This window comes from Phyllobates terribilis, unplaced genomic scaffold (assembly GCF_046119375.1).
Source record: "Phyllobates terribilis strain yellow unplaced genomic scaffold, ASM4611937v1 Scaffold_4508__1_contigs__length_60181, whole genome shotgun sequence".
NCBI classification, from domain to species: domain Eukaryota; kingdom Metazoa; phylum Chordata; class Amphibia; order Anura; family Dendrobatidae; genus Phyllobates; species Phyllobates terribilis.
In genome coordinates, this window is record NW_027367259.1 from 3737 (window position 1) to 24066 (window position 20330).

The window sequence follows — 20330 nt, forward strand, 5'->3', positions numbered from 1 at the left end:
CAATTTTCTTGGAGTCTTCTCTTGTTATATATATTTCTCATAAGACTCAATTCTCTTGGAGTCTTCTCTTGTTATAAATAATTCCCATAAGACTCAATTTCTTTGGAGTCTTCTCTTGCTATATATATACGTATCTTTTCCTAATTCGGTGGAAGTATCGGAGTTTCCCTCGGCTATCGGCTTTCATTCGAGAACCGATGGGTTCTAACTAGATACGACCACAAAGAGCATCATATAAATCCCATTTGCATAGTCTTTCATTAGACTAACCGACCGCTATTTTCCTTGCATGGTTGGATAGTGTGATATGGCACATCAGGTGGTGCTCCCGAGGCGTACGTGAAGAAGAAATCCTAGTAGTTGGTAGTTAATGTTTCAAGTTCATGTTATCAAGGTTGACGATCCTGATGCTGATCAAGTTATATATATAATTGTTATTTTTACAAGTCTTCCGCTGATGTAACTTGTATTACAATTTCAATTGTAATGATTTTCCGCATTATTATGTAAGACTTTGATATTATTTATATATATATATGTTATGTTTTGTTTAATGATATAAGCCTGGGTGATTTTGGACGTGAGAGTATAAAGTCATCGGCGGTAACATTCCCATGTGAATTGGGGGTGTTACACTTTATTTGTTGAGATCCAAAGATGAAGCTGAAAATATGTTTTACACTTATATAGTTGAAGTAGAAAACCAACTAAATTATAATATTAAGAGGATTAGATCAGATAGAGGGTGAATATATCACTAACACTTGAAAATAAATCTGTGAGAAGAATGATATAACTCATGAATTTACAGCTCCATACAACCCACAATAAAATGGCATACCTTGAAGAAAAAAACAAAACTTTAAAAGAAATGATGAATGCATTACTTTCAAGTTTTGGTTTATCTGACAACATGTGGGGTGAGAATGTATTGGCTACTAACTGTGTTCTTAACAGAGTACCTTATAAGAATCTAGATAAAACATCTTACGAATTATGAAAAGTTCATGCACATAACCTTAAAAAATTTTAAAGTATAGGGGTGTCTAGTTAAGGTAGGATTGCTTTCTCTAAAAGTTGATGCAATCTGATCTAAAACCTTTGATGTTGTGTTTATTGGATATGCCAGTAACAACGCTTCTTATCAACTTATGCTTTTGAGTGATCGTTCCTTATTTGAATATCGAGATACTAAATTTTTTTAGCATGTATTTCCTTCAAAGAAAATGTTATGAAAATTGATTCTATACCTAGTATCGCATCTTCTTTTAGAGTTTTACATTCCGAACCAATTCATTAAATTGAACCTAGGAAGAGTACAAGACAAAATAGAATAACTAGCTTTGGTCCTGATTTTGTAACTGATTTCTTGACAGAACTCAATGACGTAAATGGTTTAAATGAGACATTCATTAGTGTTCATATGCTAGAGGATGACCCTAAGACATATGCTGAAGTTGTGAATTGATTAGATGCTAGCTTTTGGAAAGATGCAATTAAAAGTGGAATAAATTCAATTATATCTAACCATACATGGAAAATCGTAGAGTTGCCTAAATGAAATAAAGCCATTGGATGTAAGTGGATATTTAAGAAAAAACTAATGATAAATGTTTATGTGGAAAGATATAAGGATATACTAGTTATTAAATATTTCACTCAAAAATATGGAATTGACTTCTTTAGTACTTATTCTCTTAGTGACTAAGATCTCTACCATTTATGCCTTGTTTTCTTTAGATTCTAGCTATAAGTTCATAGTACATTAGATGAATGTCAAAACTGTATTTTTAAATGGTAATCTTAATAAAGAGATTAATATTGAATAACCTCTAGGATGCATTGTTCCACGGAAGAAAAACAAAATGGATATAATAAAGAAGTCACTTTATAATTTGAAGCGAAGCACCAAAGCAACAGTATGCCAAGTGTCATAAAATCATTCTAAAATTCGATTTAAAGTCAATGGATCTCATGCTTGAGTTTACTAATTTTTTGGGGTGATAATTGTGTTATTATATGTCTATATATTGATGACATGTTATTATTCAATACTCACATTATGTGATTAACACAACCAAACTAATTTTTTCTTCAAAATTTGACATGAAAAACTTAGGTGAAGCTGATGTGATTCTAGGTATTAAAGTAACTAGAAATGGAAATGACTTCATTTGTCACAATCATATTATGTAGAGAAAGTAATAAAAAATTTAATCAATTTGATGTAGTGTCAATGGGAACACCATATGACTATAGCATGCAACTGAAAAAATTCTATGGTGATACTATTTCTCAAAATGAATATGCTAAAGTAATTGGAAGTTTAGTGTTTTGTCTGAACCACACTCGACCTGATATGACCGATGTTGTTAGTAGAATTAGTCGGTATACCCATAATCCTAGTAGAGATCATTGAATTCCTCTTGACAAATTAGTAAAATATCTTAGAAGCACCATGGATTGGGGTTTGCACTATGTTGGTTATCCTTATGTACTAGAAGGATATTGTGATACAAAGTGAGTTAATGATAATGATGAAGTTAACCCCAACAACAGTTATGTTTTTACATTATACGGTGGTGCTATTTCTTTGAAGTCTTGTAAGAAGTCATGTATAGCTAGATGTACTATGTAGTCTAAGTTTATAACTCTAGATTTAGCAGGTGAAGAGATTGAGTGATTGAGAAGCTTACTGGTTGATTAATCATTTGGGGGCGTCTAGCTCCTACTATTTCTGTACATTGTGATTTGTGACTCATAAGATTCTATTTGTGTAGCAAACATCAATGTCCACAATGGCGATATACACGATTATGTTGTGTCTATATGCAATGTTTTAGCGTTGTTTTATTATGATCATGAGCTACTTCGGAGTACATTTGGAGCATTCGATAAATTTCAATGAAGTGTTCTATTATGAGGATTTAGAAGACTTTGAAGACAATTATGAAGAGTTGAATACCTTATTGAAGATTAAGACCACTTTAGAAGACACACATTCAAGACCGAAGATGAAGAATGAAGATTACAAAAGGCTACATTGAAGATATGAGAGAAAACGAAGCCAAATGAGCGTTCTGTTGAAGGATGATGACCGCCGAGTGATAGACCCCCTTGAAGTGGATAAAGGATGGTGATTTCAATTCACTAACCAGTGCTTTCCGAGATATTCCGAACTTCTTCATATAATACAAAATCTCTATAATTTTATTGCACTTACACGTTCAAATCATTGTACTTTTTTAAGTCAAAAATATTGCACACTTAATAAAAAGGCGAAAATTCTTAAAAAATCTATATAATATATGTAATTTTATAATACATTCAAATATAAACAATGTACTTTTAAAATAAAAATATTACACATATTGTGTGAAGGAAAAGATAAACCTCCTAAAGAATGTATTTTTGAGTAAAAAATAAATATTCGAAATCAATCCAGTCAATGTTGTTAATTTATAGTTTTAACCCATATATAAAATGGGGTTTATAAAAAAAAATCAGCTAAAAAAGGTGGAACAAATATAATGTGAATGTCGTCGACTTCTTAATTTGAAAATTCAGCAGGAATCTCGAGTCTTCCCTGTACAATTATTATACATCTTATTCTTCATGCTTTCAATCATTTTCCATACGTCTTTACCATTCTACTGTTTCAGGGAAAGTTAGTCCCTAGTAGACGAGTCAAGAGCACCGTTCAGAGGTCTCAAAGTTAAGAGGGAATCTGCTTTCGTTGTCAGTTATCTGCTACTTTCTTTGGTGTGATCTTAAGCTGTGAATCTGGTAGGTCTTTGAGTATTGCCGCAAATTTCCTGTTCTTTTGTGGGTTGATTTCGTTGTTTGCCCATCTGGGCGCTCTTTCTTTGCTACATTCTGTGGTGAATTTTGATACTTCATTCTCATTTCTGCAGCGGATTTCAAATGCTTTTCCCTTGTATTTTTCTTTCGCTGATTGTTGGTCTCCTGAAAATCTATCTCAAAAAAAGTCATTAGATGTGGAAATTGGATGATTAGGCGTATCAACCACTCTAGATTGAGCTGGCGTTAATATTTTGTTTATATGTCAAGTTCAGATTGGAAGCAACAGCCTTAACATATCCCTCTTGCTTCATTCTAATTTTTTGCATCCAAACAGAGACTTAGTCTGATCCACGAATTCAACTTTGAACAAGATATGCTGATTCAATTGATCAAATCTTGTTTCATCTCCTTCTAGAACAATTCGTGGTCGTGCAATTTATGAACAGAACTTACTTGTCAATTTGATACAGCTCGAAAGAAAAAAAATAAAATTACAAAAGATAGCATTGGATCTACTATATTGGAAAAAGGAAGTTATGCGTCTGTGATGAAAGTTAGTCAGTAGTTTACTTTTTCAATGCTACCTCCAATTTCTGAATGTTTTCTTCACTGAGCTTTTTAATTGTTCATCATCGTTTTCTTCTCTTGGCTCATGTAGAGTGCTGTGTAAAGGTTGAAAGGAAATGGGTTGCTTTGGCTGCTGTTCTGATGAAGATTTCTCCAGAACCGCAGATAATGGACCCTTCGTGACAAATAATGCTACAGGTAGACAATGTCTATGATTACAAATACCTATGAAAACTGGATAGCTGAGAAATGAAATATGTCTATGAATGTAGGTAATTTTGGAGGGTATCAAAACACCATGGATGCACCCAAGGAAATGGAGACTGTGAAATATCAGCCTCCGGCAGTTCCTGCTATATCAGTAGATGAATTAAAGGAAATCACTGATAATTTCGGGTCAAAGGCCCTAATTGGTGAAGGCTCTTATGGAAGAGTTTTTCAAGGTGTACTTAGAAGCGGGCAGGCGGCTGCCATTAAAAAGCTTGATTCTAGCAAGCAACCTGAGAATGAACTTCTATCACAGGTGAGTCTGAAATTCTCTAGATTTAATTTGAATTTGCTAGCATAAAATATATTGAAATACGTACATAATGCAGGTGTCAATGGTATCAAGACTTAGACATGAAAATGTTCTGAAGCTAGTAGGATACTGCATTGATGAAAACATTCGGGTTGTTGCTTATGAGTATGCTCCTAATGGATCCCTGCATGATATTCTTCATGGTAAGTATTTGAAGTTTTTTTTAAATATATTGGAAAAAAGTGTTAGCTCTAGTTGGGTTATCTCTTTCATTGAAGTGTGATACTTCAATGTTTGACCTACCTTTCTTTAAAAGCAGTTGTATACAAAGAAGAGATAGAGAAAGAAAGCACATGTGCAGAATTTTGAATTACTGTAGTCTTTATATTTTTATCCATATCGTATAAATTGGACGGAAAAGAGTTAAATTGAGAAGAAAGCACATCTGCAGTATGGGTAGAGTAGGTATAGTCATACAAAGTATCCTAATTATAGATGTATCCAAGGGAGCGTTGATATTGATATCTGGATATCAGGTATGGGTATGCGATATCAGTCATACCCATATCCTTGTTTTGTATATCCAGATATTAATATCAAACTGATATCTGGTGTTCGGTATGTGAGTATATGTATATCAGTATATCAAAATGATATTTATAAATTGGTATATCAAAGGTATCACTCATATCCATACCCATAGCCGATGTCTTGATACCCATATCTTGATATCCATATAATCATTTTCTTCAAAAAGCTTGTGGTTTGATGAGTAAGCACTTCTTTTTTCCCAATACTTAGTTATGTTGTTGGTCAATCGCTGTGAATACTTAACATTTTGGCAGGAAGAAAAGGCGAGAAAGGATCTCAGCCGGGTCCTGTTTTATCATGGGCAGAAAGAGTGAAGATTGCAGTTGGAGCAGCAAAAGGGCTCGAATATTTACACGAAAAAACAAAGCCTCGCATCATACACCGTGACATCAAATCAAGCAATGTCTTATTATTCGACAACAATGATGTCGCCAAAATTGCAGACTTTGACCTGTCAAATCAAGCCCCTGATGCGTCAGCGCGCCTTCATTCCACTCGTGTTCTCGGGACTTTTGGCTACCATGCTCCAGAGTAAACTCACCATTTTGCACTTCTCATTCAGAGTTCACAAAAAATAAAACTATGGTTCATATATTCATTATCCCCTTTCATTTTTATTTTTTTCTCTTTTTTGTAGGTATGCAATGACTGGACAGTTAAGCTCCAAGAGTGATGTGTACAGCTTCGGAGTAATTCTTCTGGAGATATTAACTGGACGTAAACCTGTTGACCACACACTGCCGCGTGGACAGCAAAGTCTCGTGACATGGGTAACTAAATAACTAACTAACTAACTAACTAACACGGCACCGTTTTATTTGAAACTAAAAAACAGAATTAAACTTTATAATCATTGCTGTATGAGATTTGCAGGCAACACCCAAACTGAGTGAGGATAAGGTCAAGCTGTGTGTTGACCCGAGATTAGGTCCGGATTACCCACCCAAGGCAGTTGCTAAGGTAATAGCCCCTTGTGGTTTTATAGAACTACGAAAATACGGATAATTGATAATAACTTGTTAAATTTTTCTGTATGATTAGATTTGATCTGGTAATTGAATGAAATCAGGGATAAATTGATGAATGTGTTCTTTTTCTTGTGTGGTTAGCTTTCAAGGTTGGTTTATTTTAGCATTAGAACCATAGGAATTGTGTTTGTGATCTTATTTATATGTTTTGGGTGGAAATGGTGAAAAAACAGTTGGCTGCTGTGGCTGCGCTTTGCCTGCAATATGAAGCAGATTTCAGGCCAAACATGAGTATTGTTGTCAAAGCTCTCCAACCATTGTTGAATGCTCGCCCTGCTGCTTCTCAGTCTCAACCTTCTAATTTGTGAATATTCATGCTCTTGCATTTTGAGTTCTGCACATTCAATGTGGTAAATTCACTAAATTCTGCTGTGTATCTGCATTCTTTTTCTTCATTTTTTTGTTACAGGTTATGGGGTGTGTTGTAATAAAAGATAGATAATGACGCAGTTTGTTGAGACAATATTCTTATTCATTACATATCCGTGTTTTGCAGAGGCCATAATTAAAATTTGAATATTGATAAAAAATAGTAGTGAAATTATAACATTGAAATAAGATAGAAAAATACCGGTAATTATTTACATGATTAAGCATCGTTCTGTATCCATTTATCTGTAGTTGGAACTAACAAAAAATAAATCACCCTGCAATCATAAAATACAAAAATAAATGCCAAAATAATAGAAACATAGAATATAATAATCTAATGAATAAAAAAACGCAATTCTAAAAGCAAGTAAATGATTAGAAGAAGATCGAGGTTAAGTGCCAAATAGTTGGAGCGATACACAATGATGGATGCAGCAGCAGAGCGACCATGAGAGCGAAAGCAACATGCACGCATGGAGAGTGAGAGAGATTTGGAATGATCTACTCAAGTATGAAGTTTCTTTTTTATATATAAATTTGAAACTTAGGGTTGAATTATCATGTTCAACGGCTGGAATATCAAAGGTTGTAACCCCCAATATTAATGTGTCATGACTTTTAATTGCTGGTGTAATTGCAAGAAGAATCAAGTCTGAATTGTTATTTATACTACACCTACTAGACTACAAGTAGTCCGTGCTTCACACAAGCCATTATGCTCACCGATAGTGTTCTATCAAGAGCGATCAAGGGTGGTAAAATTTAAAGCTTGGGTTAACCAGTAAATTTAGTAGTTGGAAGTATTTAATGGACCTCCAACTCAACTCTATAGTATACTAGGCTGTTTGCGTGCATGTTTTGCACGTTTTTTTATTTTTTAGGTTACATCTTGTATGAAAAAAATATGATTTATGCATATATATATTCTAATGTATTTTTCCTTGTTTGTCTACGAAAGTTTGAATGAACCATGTAGATGAACTGTAATGTATAAAGTGATTAAAAACAATCCAATAGGACAATGCACCGTTTCATTAAATCAATAAATGTAAGTCGTGTGGTTGTCTATAATATGTAACTATTTATGAGTACATGGTGAGAGAGCGCTTGCTGGATGTTCTTTGGTTCTTCTAGAGAAACAAAGGTGTTGAAAGAAAAGAGGTTGTTGACTGAAGACCTGGTTTGCACACCCCCTGTATAGGGCGTCAAAATATGATCAATTGGATGAGCTGTCCTCTGTTGGTAGTTTCTGGTTACAACCGTTCAATCCTCAGGGAACTCATCGAGGGAGGAAGACTCTAGCTTTGTAGAAGGTACATTGTAAGTGATAGTTGAGGCAGATGGAGGTCTTATTGAGGCCTTTGGAGGTCTTGTTGATTCCTTTTGTGGTCTCGCAGAAACCTTGGGGTCTCGCTAAGGTTGAGGAGGGTATCACTTCAATGAGAGGAAGTCCCGTGTCAGCGATACGGGTTCCCACTTCATTTTCAGCGTGAGGCACTTCGTGAGGGTGTGTCACTTCTTTAGTGCCTGTCATTTCCTCAGTATCTAGACTTTCTTCTTCCATTGCTTCATCATCATTGTCTTACCTCATTTTTGGTGTCACTTACCTCATTCACATCGCTCTCATGGATAGAAGGGGGAGCTCTTGTATCATCCTCATCATCATCACTTCCATATTTTGAAGAAGTTGAGGAAGTCTGATGAAAAGAACGTAAGTCTGGTGAGGAACCTTTACCTTGAGCGTTGAAAGGATCAACATTTGATGAAGCTGAGGTAGAGATAGGTCACTTTTCGAATATGATGTGAATGCTTTCTTCTATCCTCTAGTCCTTCTGTTGAGCACCATGTATGCTATCACCAAAGGAGATATTACCTCCTTTGATGTTGTCAAATGAGAGCAAAAACTTGGAGCACCTATCATGTGGCATGAGCAACCACTATCAATGTACCACTCGCTCTGCATTTCACCTTGTAAGAAACAAATTAAGTTTTGGACCCAACGAAGCTTAGGCTTTGTGGGTGGATTAGTAGAAGTAGTTCCTAAGCTACTATTTCTAGCTCTGGCGATTTTGGAAGGAGCAACAGGTTGAAGTAAGAGGGATCATTCAGGTCTAGCACTTGATTGGGCTTAGACCCGTATGACTTATAAGGCTTGTTTTAAGTGCCCTCTTACATCCACACTCTTGTACACAATGCTCATTCTTACCACAGAAAGTGCAATATAGATTGTACCCCACATAGCCATACTTGACCTTTGCTAGGCAAAATAAGCTTTCTTCTCAAGCTTAACTCGTCGAGGATGAGGATTATGAGCTTGCTTCAAATATAGCTTGTGTTTTTTTTCCATGAAACCATTTCTTGGTTTCTTTGGGTTCCTTTTCAAGAACCTTCATCTTTCCCACAAGATATTCATTCTTGCTTTTTCAAGATTGAAGTTCTTTACTTAGTGAACTTATCTTTTCAGTCAATTCACTAGTAAGAGTGATATAATTTGAACAAGATGGAGATGTATAAGCTAATCCACGTCTAGATCTTACAAATACTGTTTTGATTGATAGTCTTTTCTTCGATAGACTTGTTTCGATTTTCAAGCTTACACATAACAAGGTCGAGCTTATTGAGCATAGTTGAGTCACAGTCTTGCTTGAGACCCTTACCCTTATATAGTTCATAGTATTTTGTGAGGATAGTGATTTCAGCATGAAGCTTCTTAGAAAGCTCAATTGTCTAAGCTCTAAACTCGTTAATTTCCTCAATGTACTCATTATCTTGAGTAAGAAGGGTATCAATATCCTCGGTTAACCCTTGTAGCATGGTAACCACATCTGCCTTTGATAAAAGGTCAAGTTTTAGAGATGATACCTTGATTGACTATTATTGTCTGAATCTTCTAAGGCCATCAGACATTTGACTTGAGTGTTTTCACCCATATCAAGCTCTTCATCTGAATCACACCAAGCAGTGAAGAATGCTTTCTTGGGTTCAGATGAGCCTGTGCTTGCATCAACTTTGGGATTTGAGCATGGTTTGGCAAGGTGCGCTTTTTGTTGATAATTATAACACACAAAGTTCAAAATATCCCTCTTTGGCAGCTGATCTTTCTTGAAGTTGGCTTTATTTTTTAGTAACTTCTTGACCATCTTATTCATCATGGCCACCTCAGCATTGTCATCATCCTCATTGTCATCTTCATTATCAAGACACTAGAGCACCTTAGTATGTTGTGAGAAGTTCCTTTGGATTCTCTTGAAGATTGATGTTGCTCAGAATCTTAGATTTTTTTTATGTGGAACTTTCTACCGAGCACTTCTACTGATATCTCTTTAGTCTCCTTAATCATAAGCATAATGCACTTCGTTGTGTCAAATTTGTTGTTGACACCATGAATGAAGAATAATGATAGCTCCCAGTCTTGAGTGGTAACATTAGCGGATGCCGTCTTGTCTGCAAGCACTTGGAACCGCGAGTGATAGTCAAGGATGGTATAATGCTCACTCATTTTGAACAAGTGGAATTCGTGCTAGAGCTCGAACTTCATGTTGTTCTTCGTATCATCACTTCCCATGTGCATGGAAATGATGGACTCTCACATACCTTTTACTATGGGGATGCTCATAATCTTGTCCATGTCTTTGCATTGAAGAGAATTTAGAATGAGTTGTCCAGCCTTTGTGTTCTTCTTCAGTTGACTATACTCATCTGGACCACATAGAGGCTCCTTTGTGGGTTCCAAGACAACTTCATCTCCTTTCTATGTAAACATCCAACATTGGAAGTTGGTCTTTTGAATGTAGTTGTGAGTTATCACGATCTACCAATCGAGTTCTCCCTGAACCAGGACATGTGGTTTGTTCATAGAGGTACCCTAGTTGTGGTTGTTTTGATTCTTCTCTTGCGTTATGGCTTGAGCTTTGAGTTGTTGATGAATTCTTGAATAACCTCCCGCTTTGATACTAATTGTTGGATCTATGTCTCTCCAAGAGCTAAGTCTTCAGCACAACTTAGATCTCTAGCTTGCATAACCAAGTGAGGTTGAAGTAAGATTTCACAAATTGTGAGAACCCTATATCCAAAGGTGATCCAGCATTACACTCACACACTCAATGTTATTACTTTGAGGACGAGCTTTACAAAATTTTCTCACATACACTCTAATTCTCTAATGTTTATGTATCCAATTCCTCGAAATGAATATATTCTCCCAAGCTCTCTACAAAGTAATCAACATACAAAATTCAGAACCCTTAACTAGTTTTAGTCTAAGTGTATTTATAGACAAGCTTACACAATGCTTGCTATCTAAACACTATAAACTACGTATAACACATGTGCTTAGTTCCTATCGGCTCTCAAGAACATGTTTGTTAAATTTGCTAGCCGACTATGCAACTTGCCAACGGACGTTGGATTGGTCGACACATGTTACCGCTTGATCTTCCATGTTTCACTCGCGCTCACCACTTGCAAGATAAGCTAACACGTGTATAGTCCAGGTTGAGCGCTTCAGCTGCAACTTGTACCACTTGAATTTGCTATATCCACATATGTATCATGTGCTTACATAATCTTTGACGTGTTTTCTCCCTGTTTTCCTTATCTGGTACACGTTTTGACCATTTCTTCTCTCTGTTACACTTAATCTTCTTCCTAGAATGTCAGCGTGTCTATCGCGCTACTCATGAAGATTGTAAATATCTAAGCACGACCCTTACGCTTATGATTTCTTATAAGCGAGACTCCAGAAGTCTAAGCTAAACCATAATTTGTATAAACATGACCTGTAACACTCAAAACTAATACAGATTGTCAGATACTAAGTTACTAATTTTCAAAATTTTCAAAATAAGTTATGCTACGATACTGAAACATAATGAGAAAATTTCTAGAATCCTGTGGTAGTTTTAGAAATTCTGCTGTTGGAACTATTTTCCTTGAAAAACCAGTAACTCAACTATTTATGTAAGTAACCAATGGCTAAAATACTCCATATATGCAAAATGTTCTTAAGAAAATTACTATTGATTAAATTGGAAATTGATATAAAGAACAAATTAAACAAAACAAGCCAGAAAACAGAAGGCAGTATCACTAAGAACAAGTTTTCAAAAAAAAAAAAAGAACAAGTTTGATTGAAGAAACAGAAAAACCAATATGAGACCACCCTAAGAAGTTTGACCTCTCTTACTCTATCTAATTCTTGCATTGCATTGATGTAGAAACAAGCTCTCGACATAAGGAGATACATAGTAAATTATAGCTGTCATCTGTAGGAGTTCCTTATACTGACGTGTTTCAGGATTGTACAACGCTACTTGCTTTTCGTTCAGCAAATGTAGGAGTTCCTTATAAGGACGTGTTTCAGGATTGTACAGTGCTACTTGCTGTTCGTTCCCCACACAGGTGTCCTTATATGTCAATAAATCACCCTTCTTCTTGACATACAACGGCCTTTCATGATATGGATTAAATGAATAATATTTCGTCCAATTCATAGTCTCTCTTTCCATCACCCATATGGATTCGCCACCTGAAAGACGATCATACACTAACACATAGAATCTACCGTCGATCAAGGAGAGCTTTTTCTCACACGTAAATTCTAAAGACTCGAAACGAGTATCATACATGGGGATGAAAGAAAACACCTCTTTGTTCAGATCAAAGGAAACCAAATTCCAAACTCCATTGACTTGTGGATCCGTGGCAATAAAGTACAGGTTGCCCTGTAGATATACACTCTTTGTGCGACAGGAATGATTGGAGTGCCAGTCAGAGGAATCCTTTTGAATTGGAATGATCTTCCATGAACGAGCCCAATGGTGTAGATCGCTACTGAACACAGCAGAGCTGTTACTTCTCGGTTGTAGATGAGTCTAACAAGCTTGTAGTCTTTAGCCCACGGATCGTAGCCAAGACCGATATGGATGGTCTCCGAGATATAACTAGAGTGGGGAAGAAACAGGATGTCATGGAACTGTCTAAGTGATGGATTCCACAACTGGGTGTAGGTTGTTCCATGAGTAAACGACTTGAGCAGGACCATTCCATCGACAGAGGAAACATAGTCCGGCAGTAAGCGTCTGATCGGTATCTTCGATATGGGTTTGAATGTGTCAGAACAACGTACAACACAGTCTAGTTGATTATAATTAAAATCGTTTTCGATGACTAAGAGTGGGGTTTCATCGGAGTTGTTGTTGTTGAAGGTGTTGAGATGTAAGCAGGCGAACTCGGCGTCGTGGTCCACCAAAGCCAGCCATGCTTTCGATACGCACCGAAATCTGAGAAGAGATTTGACAGGGAGAAAGCGGAGTATCTCAGGCAATATATCTGCCGGAACATGATGTGCCATGAATGAGGCGCCGCAGACAAGAAAAGAGGGTTTTGTATATTAGGTTAAAGCTCTCGTGTGGAGAGTATATTGGGATTTTCTATCCTCGTTCAGCAATCAGCACGTATTATCCTAGTATAAAAAAATAGATTATCTTACCTTTCTTTCTTTCTTTGATTTCTCAACAAATCTACCTATATAATACTAAAGAAATAGACATAAATAGTCTAAAATTCGTCCTTGCCACGTGTTGCTCTCACAATTTAAGTTGAGAAAATTGCCAGATGTCATTCATACAGACAACCTACAAACAGACATGACCCATTTAATGTATAATATTTTATTAGGAGATTATAGAGCCATTATTTCATTCCTAAACGAGAAAATGACCTAAATGCATTCAGACCTAAATCAGAAAAATAAACCAATTATAAAGAGCTGCTATCTACACCTTTTAAAAACTGCCAAAATTTGTCCATACAACTAAACCAAATAAATCAAGCAAAATATATAAAATTGCAATTTTACAATTTCCCGAACTCAAATAAACTCCACAATCTACCAACGAAAATAAAAGAAAAACCAATAAATCAGGCCAATATCTTTAATTGCCCATTTCATACATGTCTTCAATCATAGAATCTGCACAAATAAAATTAATACAATGTTAGAATATGGCAGTTTCTTTATTTTGAATATACCTTCACCAATTTCGGTATGTGAATCAGCCCATATTACAATTCAATCATAATATTTCACTATCAAAAGGAAATCCTAAAATCAAGACTTAAACTATATAAATAACGTAAATCAAGAAAAATATATAACAAGGGTTCTGACTTGGCCCACTTGATTTGGCCCACTTGATTTGTGATTCAAAATTCCTTTACAAATAGACGAGGCTTCCACTTGCAGTATTAACAAGGGTTCTAACTTGGCCCACTTGATTTGTGCTGCAAAACTTATTATATGGGATGAGGCGCCTATGACGAGCAAATACTGTTTCGAAGCGCTTGATAAGACCTTGAGAGATATAATGAGCGATCAGAATTCAAACGCTGCTGATCAACCTTTGGAGGTAAGGTTATATTTGGAGGAGATTTTAGACAAATTCTTACGGTTATTCCAAAGGGTAGCAAGCATGATATAGTGTATGCAACTATTAATTCATCCTACTTATGGAAGCATTGCAAAGTACTGACATTGACGAAAACATGAGAATTCAACAAGGAAATAATGTTAACGAAAGAGAAGAAGTGAAAGAGTTTTCTGATTGGATATTGAGCATCGGAAATGGAGATATTGGAGAAGACATTGACGGAGAGGCCACTATCAACATCCCCGATGATTGGTTGGTACACAACTTCCATCTTGATTCTATTGAGGCAATTGTTGAAACAGTTTATCCTTCTCTTTCTACTGTTCACCAGTCTTCCAACTATTTTGAAGAGCACGCAATTCTTGCACCTACACACGAAGAGGTAGAACAGATTAATCACTTTGTGTTGTCTTTGCTACCGGGAGAAGAAATTGAGTACTTGAGTTCTGATAGCCTATGCAAATAAGATTTTCATCCAGATGCTGATACAGAAATATACACACCAGACTATTTAAACACAGTAAGAGTTTCTGGAATTCCACATCACCAGTTGAAAGTAAAGATTGGCGTCCCTGTTATGCTGCTTAGAAACATTGATCAATCAGCAGGGTTGGTCAATGGAACAAGACTAATTATAACTGATCTTGGTAAGCATGTTATAAAAGGCCGCATTATATCAGGTAACAACATTGGTCATTCGGTCTTGATCCCCGGATGTCGTTGACTCCTACTGATTCTGGACTTCCTTTCAATTTCGCGCGCAGACAATTCCCAGTTAGTGTTTGTTTTGCCATGACAATCAACAAGAGTCAGGGACAGTCTCTTGCAAGTGTTGGTATCTATCTTCCACGAGCTGTTTTCACTCATGGCCAACTTTACGTTGCGTGTTCGAGGGTAACAAGCAAGAAGGGTTTGAAGATATTAGTATGCGATAAAGAAGGAAGACGGTCGAACACTACAACTAACGTTGTTTTTAAAGAAGTGTTTAACAATGTTTAGATTATATTTGTATTACAATTAAGTATGTTTATATTTTGCATCTTCAATAGTTTATTTCTCATATATATTTTTATTTGTCTTCATATAATAAAATTAACATTAAACAATAAGTTTTTTCAAGCCCGTGCATGGCACGGGTCTTACACTAGTAAATTTCTAAATCACATTCGATCATGAAAAGTAGGAGAAGAAGTGGAGAACCCCTAGTAATGTTTTTTTCCTTTCGTTAGGAAAGGCTTAATTATCCTTTGTTATGACGAATTAGAATCAGGTGAAAATATATTTTAATATGTGAAATTAAATAAAAGTTATATGTGTACATTACTATTTTATATGTGCACATAATGTATTTATATGTGAACATAAAGTGATTAATACGGTCAAAACCGCTATAATAGGTTTTAAAATCGCTGCAATAATCCTAATACAATATTTTATGTTCTCAAATAAGCACTCTAAGTTCACATATAAGATAGTAATGTTCACATATAACTCACTAGCTTATCCTCTAAGAAACATACCAACTCACTAATCCGTGCGCTTGTGCTTCTTCACAATGGTGATCCATGCGCTTGTGTTTCTTTGCTTGATGATCCGGTTGTCCACATTAACGATCCGTGCACTTTTATGTTTCTCCATGTCAGCGATTCCTAGAAATTCACTTTCCTAAAGTATAAAACTCTAACAGCCTCTAGCTGTCCTCTTTTCTCCTTAGATCTAGCTTCACCGACTTTCCTTTCATGAGAAAACTTCATCGTGCACTTCAACAATCACTCAAATCCTTCCATGTGATTTGACGATGAAGTTCTAGATAAGCAAAACTTGCTTCAATTTGTGTATTTCGTATCTCGATTCTCTCGCTGCACACCACAATTTGCGCTACCTTAGTTAAGCCTGTGTGAGACTCAGCTTTCCCCGCTAGACTCAAGCTTGACCCTTACGTGGTTAAGCTAGACCTTGTTGTCTTCAAGCGGGACCTAAAAATCCTCGAGTATATCCTGTCAAGCTTAAAATACACAAAGATCATTAAACACATAGATTCATCATGATCAGAATAAAACAACTATTTAAGCTCGACTTAGCCTTAACCAACAAATATTATTATAAATTGCTAACTCTGTGTAGACCTATCTGATGGTCTACACCCTTTCTACTAATCTATTTATAGTGGTGGTTGTGTCTTTGTAGAATCAACAGTGGAAATGGCCGGTAGAACTATGAGAGAGTCAATGACATGGGACATGACACATGCACCTAGTGGTGTTTTATTAGAGGAATCGGATGAAGATCCTAACTTCATCATCACGAAAAGTATGATGGACTTGCTTCCACTTTTCTTTGGATTAAATGACAAAGATGCAGTAAGGCACATGAACAATTTCAAAGGATATGCAATTATATGAAGCCAAGAGGAGTTTTAGATGAGCAGATAAGGATGAAAGCCTTCCATTTCACATTTAAAGGAGAAGCAAATGATTGACTCAACTGTTTCCCTAGGGGCAGTATCACTACCTGGTCCGATCTATAACTGACAGTCTTGAAAAGATTCTTCCCGGAGGAAAAGATGAACCAAATAAGGCGGGAGATCAATGCAATAGCACAAGGACCAAATGGGACTGTCAATGATTTTAGAGAGGGAATACAAAAGCTCTGCGTAATTTGGACAAATCACAACATTTGGATGACAAACTAGTTTCAAACATCTATTTTGACCTTAAAGATCAAGACCGGATGTTGTTCGACATTGCTTGTGAAGGCTCAATGTACACTCAAACACCAGAGCAGAATTTGAGAATCTTCGACAACGTGGCGGGAAACACTAAACTATATCTAAATAAGCCCATACCATATCCAAGAGAAGAGGAGGTGGGGCTTACCTAAAGTCGAGCAAGTGGATAAAGATTTTCAGCCAACTATGCAATTAGCCATCATAGTAGAATTAATAGAAACCTCAAACGAATGGGAGGAATTGCGCAAACTATCAATAAAAAATCGATAATTAAGTTGTGAATGTCTTAGAACGTAGGAGTGGAAAGGAGTTGCCAAATCTATATCCAAACAGATTCGAGAAAAGGGAATATAGAATCCCGATAGATAAGCTGACGTGCCCCGCAACAATAATCCCGTGACTCGATATGGATAGCGCACCCCACACCTGGTCCAATGCAACTTTCATTGAAGGTGAGGATGAGTCTCCCGAATTTCAAGAAGAACCCAACATGTCAACAGTGATAGAGAAGCAACTCGCGACAGAAAATCAACAACATGCAACCACTTATGATGCGCTCCGCACTACCAACCAGAACGAGAAACAAAACGAGGAGGTGATTGATACTTATACTCGATCATATTTTCCTCTCCTTAGTTCTGCACTCCCCCCTTCACCTTTCCCAGATGCACCTAGGAGTACCAAAAATATCACGAGCAAACAAGAATTGTTTGAAACATTTAGCAAGTGCAAGGTGAATATTCCATTGCTGAAACCGGTTCAAAGCATTCCACGATATGCCAAACTCTTGAAGGAGATGTGCACAATTAAGAGAAAATAGAAGGGGAAAGGACACCAGAATATCAAAATAAGTGAGGAGATCTCAACAATATTTCAGAGGAGGATCCCAAAGAAACTTGGTGATCAAGGTATGTACTATATCCCATGCATTATTGGAAAAAGAAGTTTTGACAAAGCTATGCTAGACGTAGGAGCCTCAATAAATGTCTTTCCCTGCTCTTTATATAAATCTCTATGTTTAGGACCTCTAACTTAAATAGGAGTAGTTATGCAACTAGCTGATAGGTCTAGTATTTATCCTAAGGGAGTGATTGATAATGTAAAAAGTGGGTAAATTAATATCCCTGTGGTCTTTTATGTGATAGACATGGAGCACGATAAGGTTTCAGCACCCATAATGTTAGAGAGACCATTCTTAAAAGAATGTTGGAACATGAATAGACATGATTAAGGGAACTTTCATATATAATATGAAGAACGCCATGCAACACCCACATGATGATCATTCTCTGTTTATTATTGATGCTATAGAACCTATGATGCAAGAGGTGTTAGACATCTCTTGAACACATGAGCTTAAAAGTGTTATTGAAAGTAGTATTACGATTCCAAATACGGAGCATGAAATGACCACTAACATGCATGAGGTGATTGCACAACTAAATGCACCATGTGAGTATTCTGGTAATCCTTTTGGTAGTGGCCCCAATCACTAATCACATCGAGCGAGAAGATCCTACCTTATACAAGCATCGGAGATAGATCTTAAAACGATTTTGATCATCTCAAGTATGCATTCCTAGGAGAAGGGGAGACGTTGCATGTCATCATCTCCAACAAACTTTTAGATGAGCAACAAGAGAGGCTTGTAGATGTACTAAAGGAACACAAAGAAGCTCTGGGTTGGACAATCACAAACTTTAAAGGAATTAGCCTGCTGACGCATACACACCAAATTCTCTTAGAGGAAGGGGCCAAGATGAGAAAGGCGATTGAATCCACCAATGATGAAAAGTAGTAAAGAAGGACGTACTAAAACTCCTAAAGATGATATGATATACCCCATTTCAGACAGCGAATGGGTGAGCCCAATACAGGTGATTCCAAAGAAAGGAGGGATCAATGTAGTGGATAAAAAACAAGGAGAGCCTGTCCCTATGAGGACTGTCACATGATGCAGGGTTGGTATCGATTATAGCAAGCTTAACCCGGTAACTTGAAAGGACTATTTCCCCCTACCTTTCATAGACCAAATGCTCAAACGACTATGGTTATTCTGGATACTTTCAATTGGAAACAACGGTAGAAGATCACGAGAAGACGACGTTTACATGCCCCTTTGGAACATTTGCATATCGTAGAATGTCCTTTGGACTACGTAATGCGTCGAGTATTCTTCAAAGGTGTATAATTAGTATTTTCTCTGAGTACATAGAAAACTGTATTGAAGTATTTATGGATGATTTCACCATACATGGAGATAGTTTTGATAATTGCTTACATCACTTGTAGTTAAAAGATGCATATAAAAGAACCTAGTTCTTAATTCTGAAAAAGTGTCATTTTATGGTAGACTAAGGTGTATAGTTATTGGCCATATTGTGTCGGCCAAGGGTATTGAGTTCGATAAGGCAAAAATTGATGTCATTTAGTCTCTCCTTATCCTACTAATATTTGTGAAGTGTGTTCTTTCTTAGACCATGCATGTTTTTACCGTAGGTTTATCAAAGACTTTTCAAATATCTCATCACCCTTGTGTGAGTTTCTAAAGAAAGAAGTGCCCTTTGAGATGAGCACGGATTACAAGAAGGCATTTGACACACTTAAGGAAAGGCTAGTAAGCACGTCAATCATTAAGTCTCCAGACTTGTCCCGACCATTAGAGATCATGTACAACACAAGTGACTACACAGTTGGAGCCGTGCTAGGACAAAAATACGGAAGAGCATCACAAGTCATATATTATGCGCCCGTCATGCTCAGTGGAGCACAAATGAATTACTCCACTACTGGGAAGGAAATTCTTGTTGTAGTATTTTCGTTGGAGAAGTTTACACAATACATGTTGGGAGCCAAAGTCATGATATACACCGATCACGTAACAATTCGTTTTCTAATGAAGAAGAAAGATGTCAATCCACGATTGCTAAGGTGTGTCCTTCTACTTTCCGAGTTTGATATTGAAGTACGAGACAAGAAGGGAATGGAGAACAAAGTGGCGGACCATTTACTCAGGATTGTAAGAGACGAGACTGAAGGCAAGAAGACGCCAATACATGGAGAATTCTCAAAAGATATACTGTTCCGCGCGGATACCATTCAAGTGATCATGTCCCAGTCCAAAAAACTCGTGCCCCGTGCACACTCTCTACAATGAAAATAGTGCAAGGCAACCCAGATTCGAGTACGGAGGAACACATGGAAAAAGCTGCGATTCACGCTGAAGAATCTGCGACCCGTGTTGAAAATGTCATGACATGTGGTAGTAATTCTGTGCCCCGCACCGCCTT

The 20330-nt window shown here is 36.7% G+C and overlaps 1 protein-coding gene and 1 pseudogene across 1 annotated transcript; both read left to right on the forward strand.

Annotated features, from left to right (window-relative positions):
• Positions 1-4487: 4487 nt before the first annotated feature.
• On the forward strand, positions 4488-7779 carry LOC141249378 (uncharacterized). Its single transcript, XM_073669598.1, has 11 exons — positions 4488-4569; positions 4644-4894; positions 4968-5094; positions 5737-6013; positions 6120-6252; positions 6356-6442; positions 6684-6814; positions 6920-6927; positions 7431-7467; positions 7565-7663; positions 7764-7779. Exons 1-11 carry the CDS (start codon positions 4488-4490, stop codon positions 7777-7779), a joined length of 1248 nt encoding a protein of 415 aa, XP_073525699.1.
• Positions 7780-14427: 6648 nt separating this feature from the next.
• On the forward strand, positions 14428-15311 carry LOC141249377 (ATP-dependent DNA helicase PIF1-like; annotated as a pseudogene).
• Positions 15312-20330: the final 5019 nt, after the last annotated feature.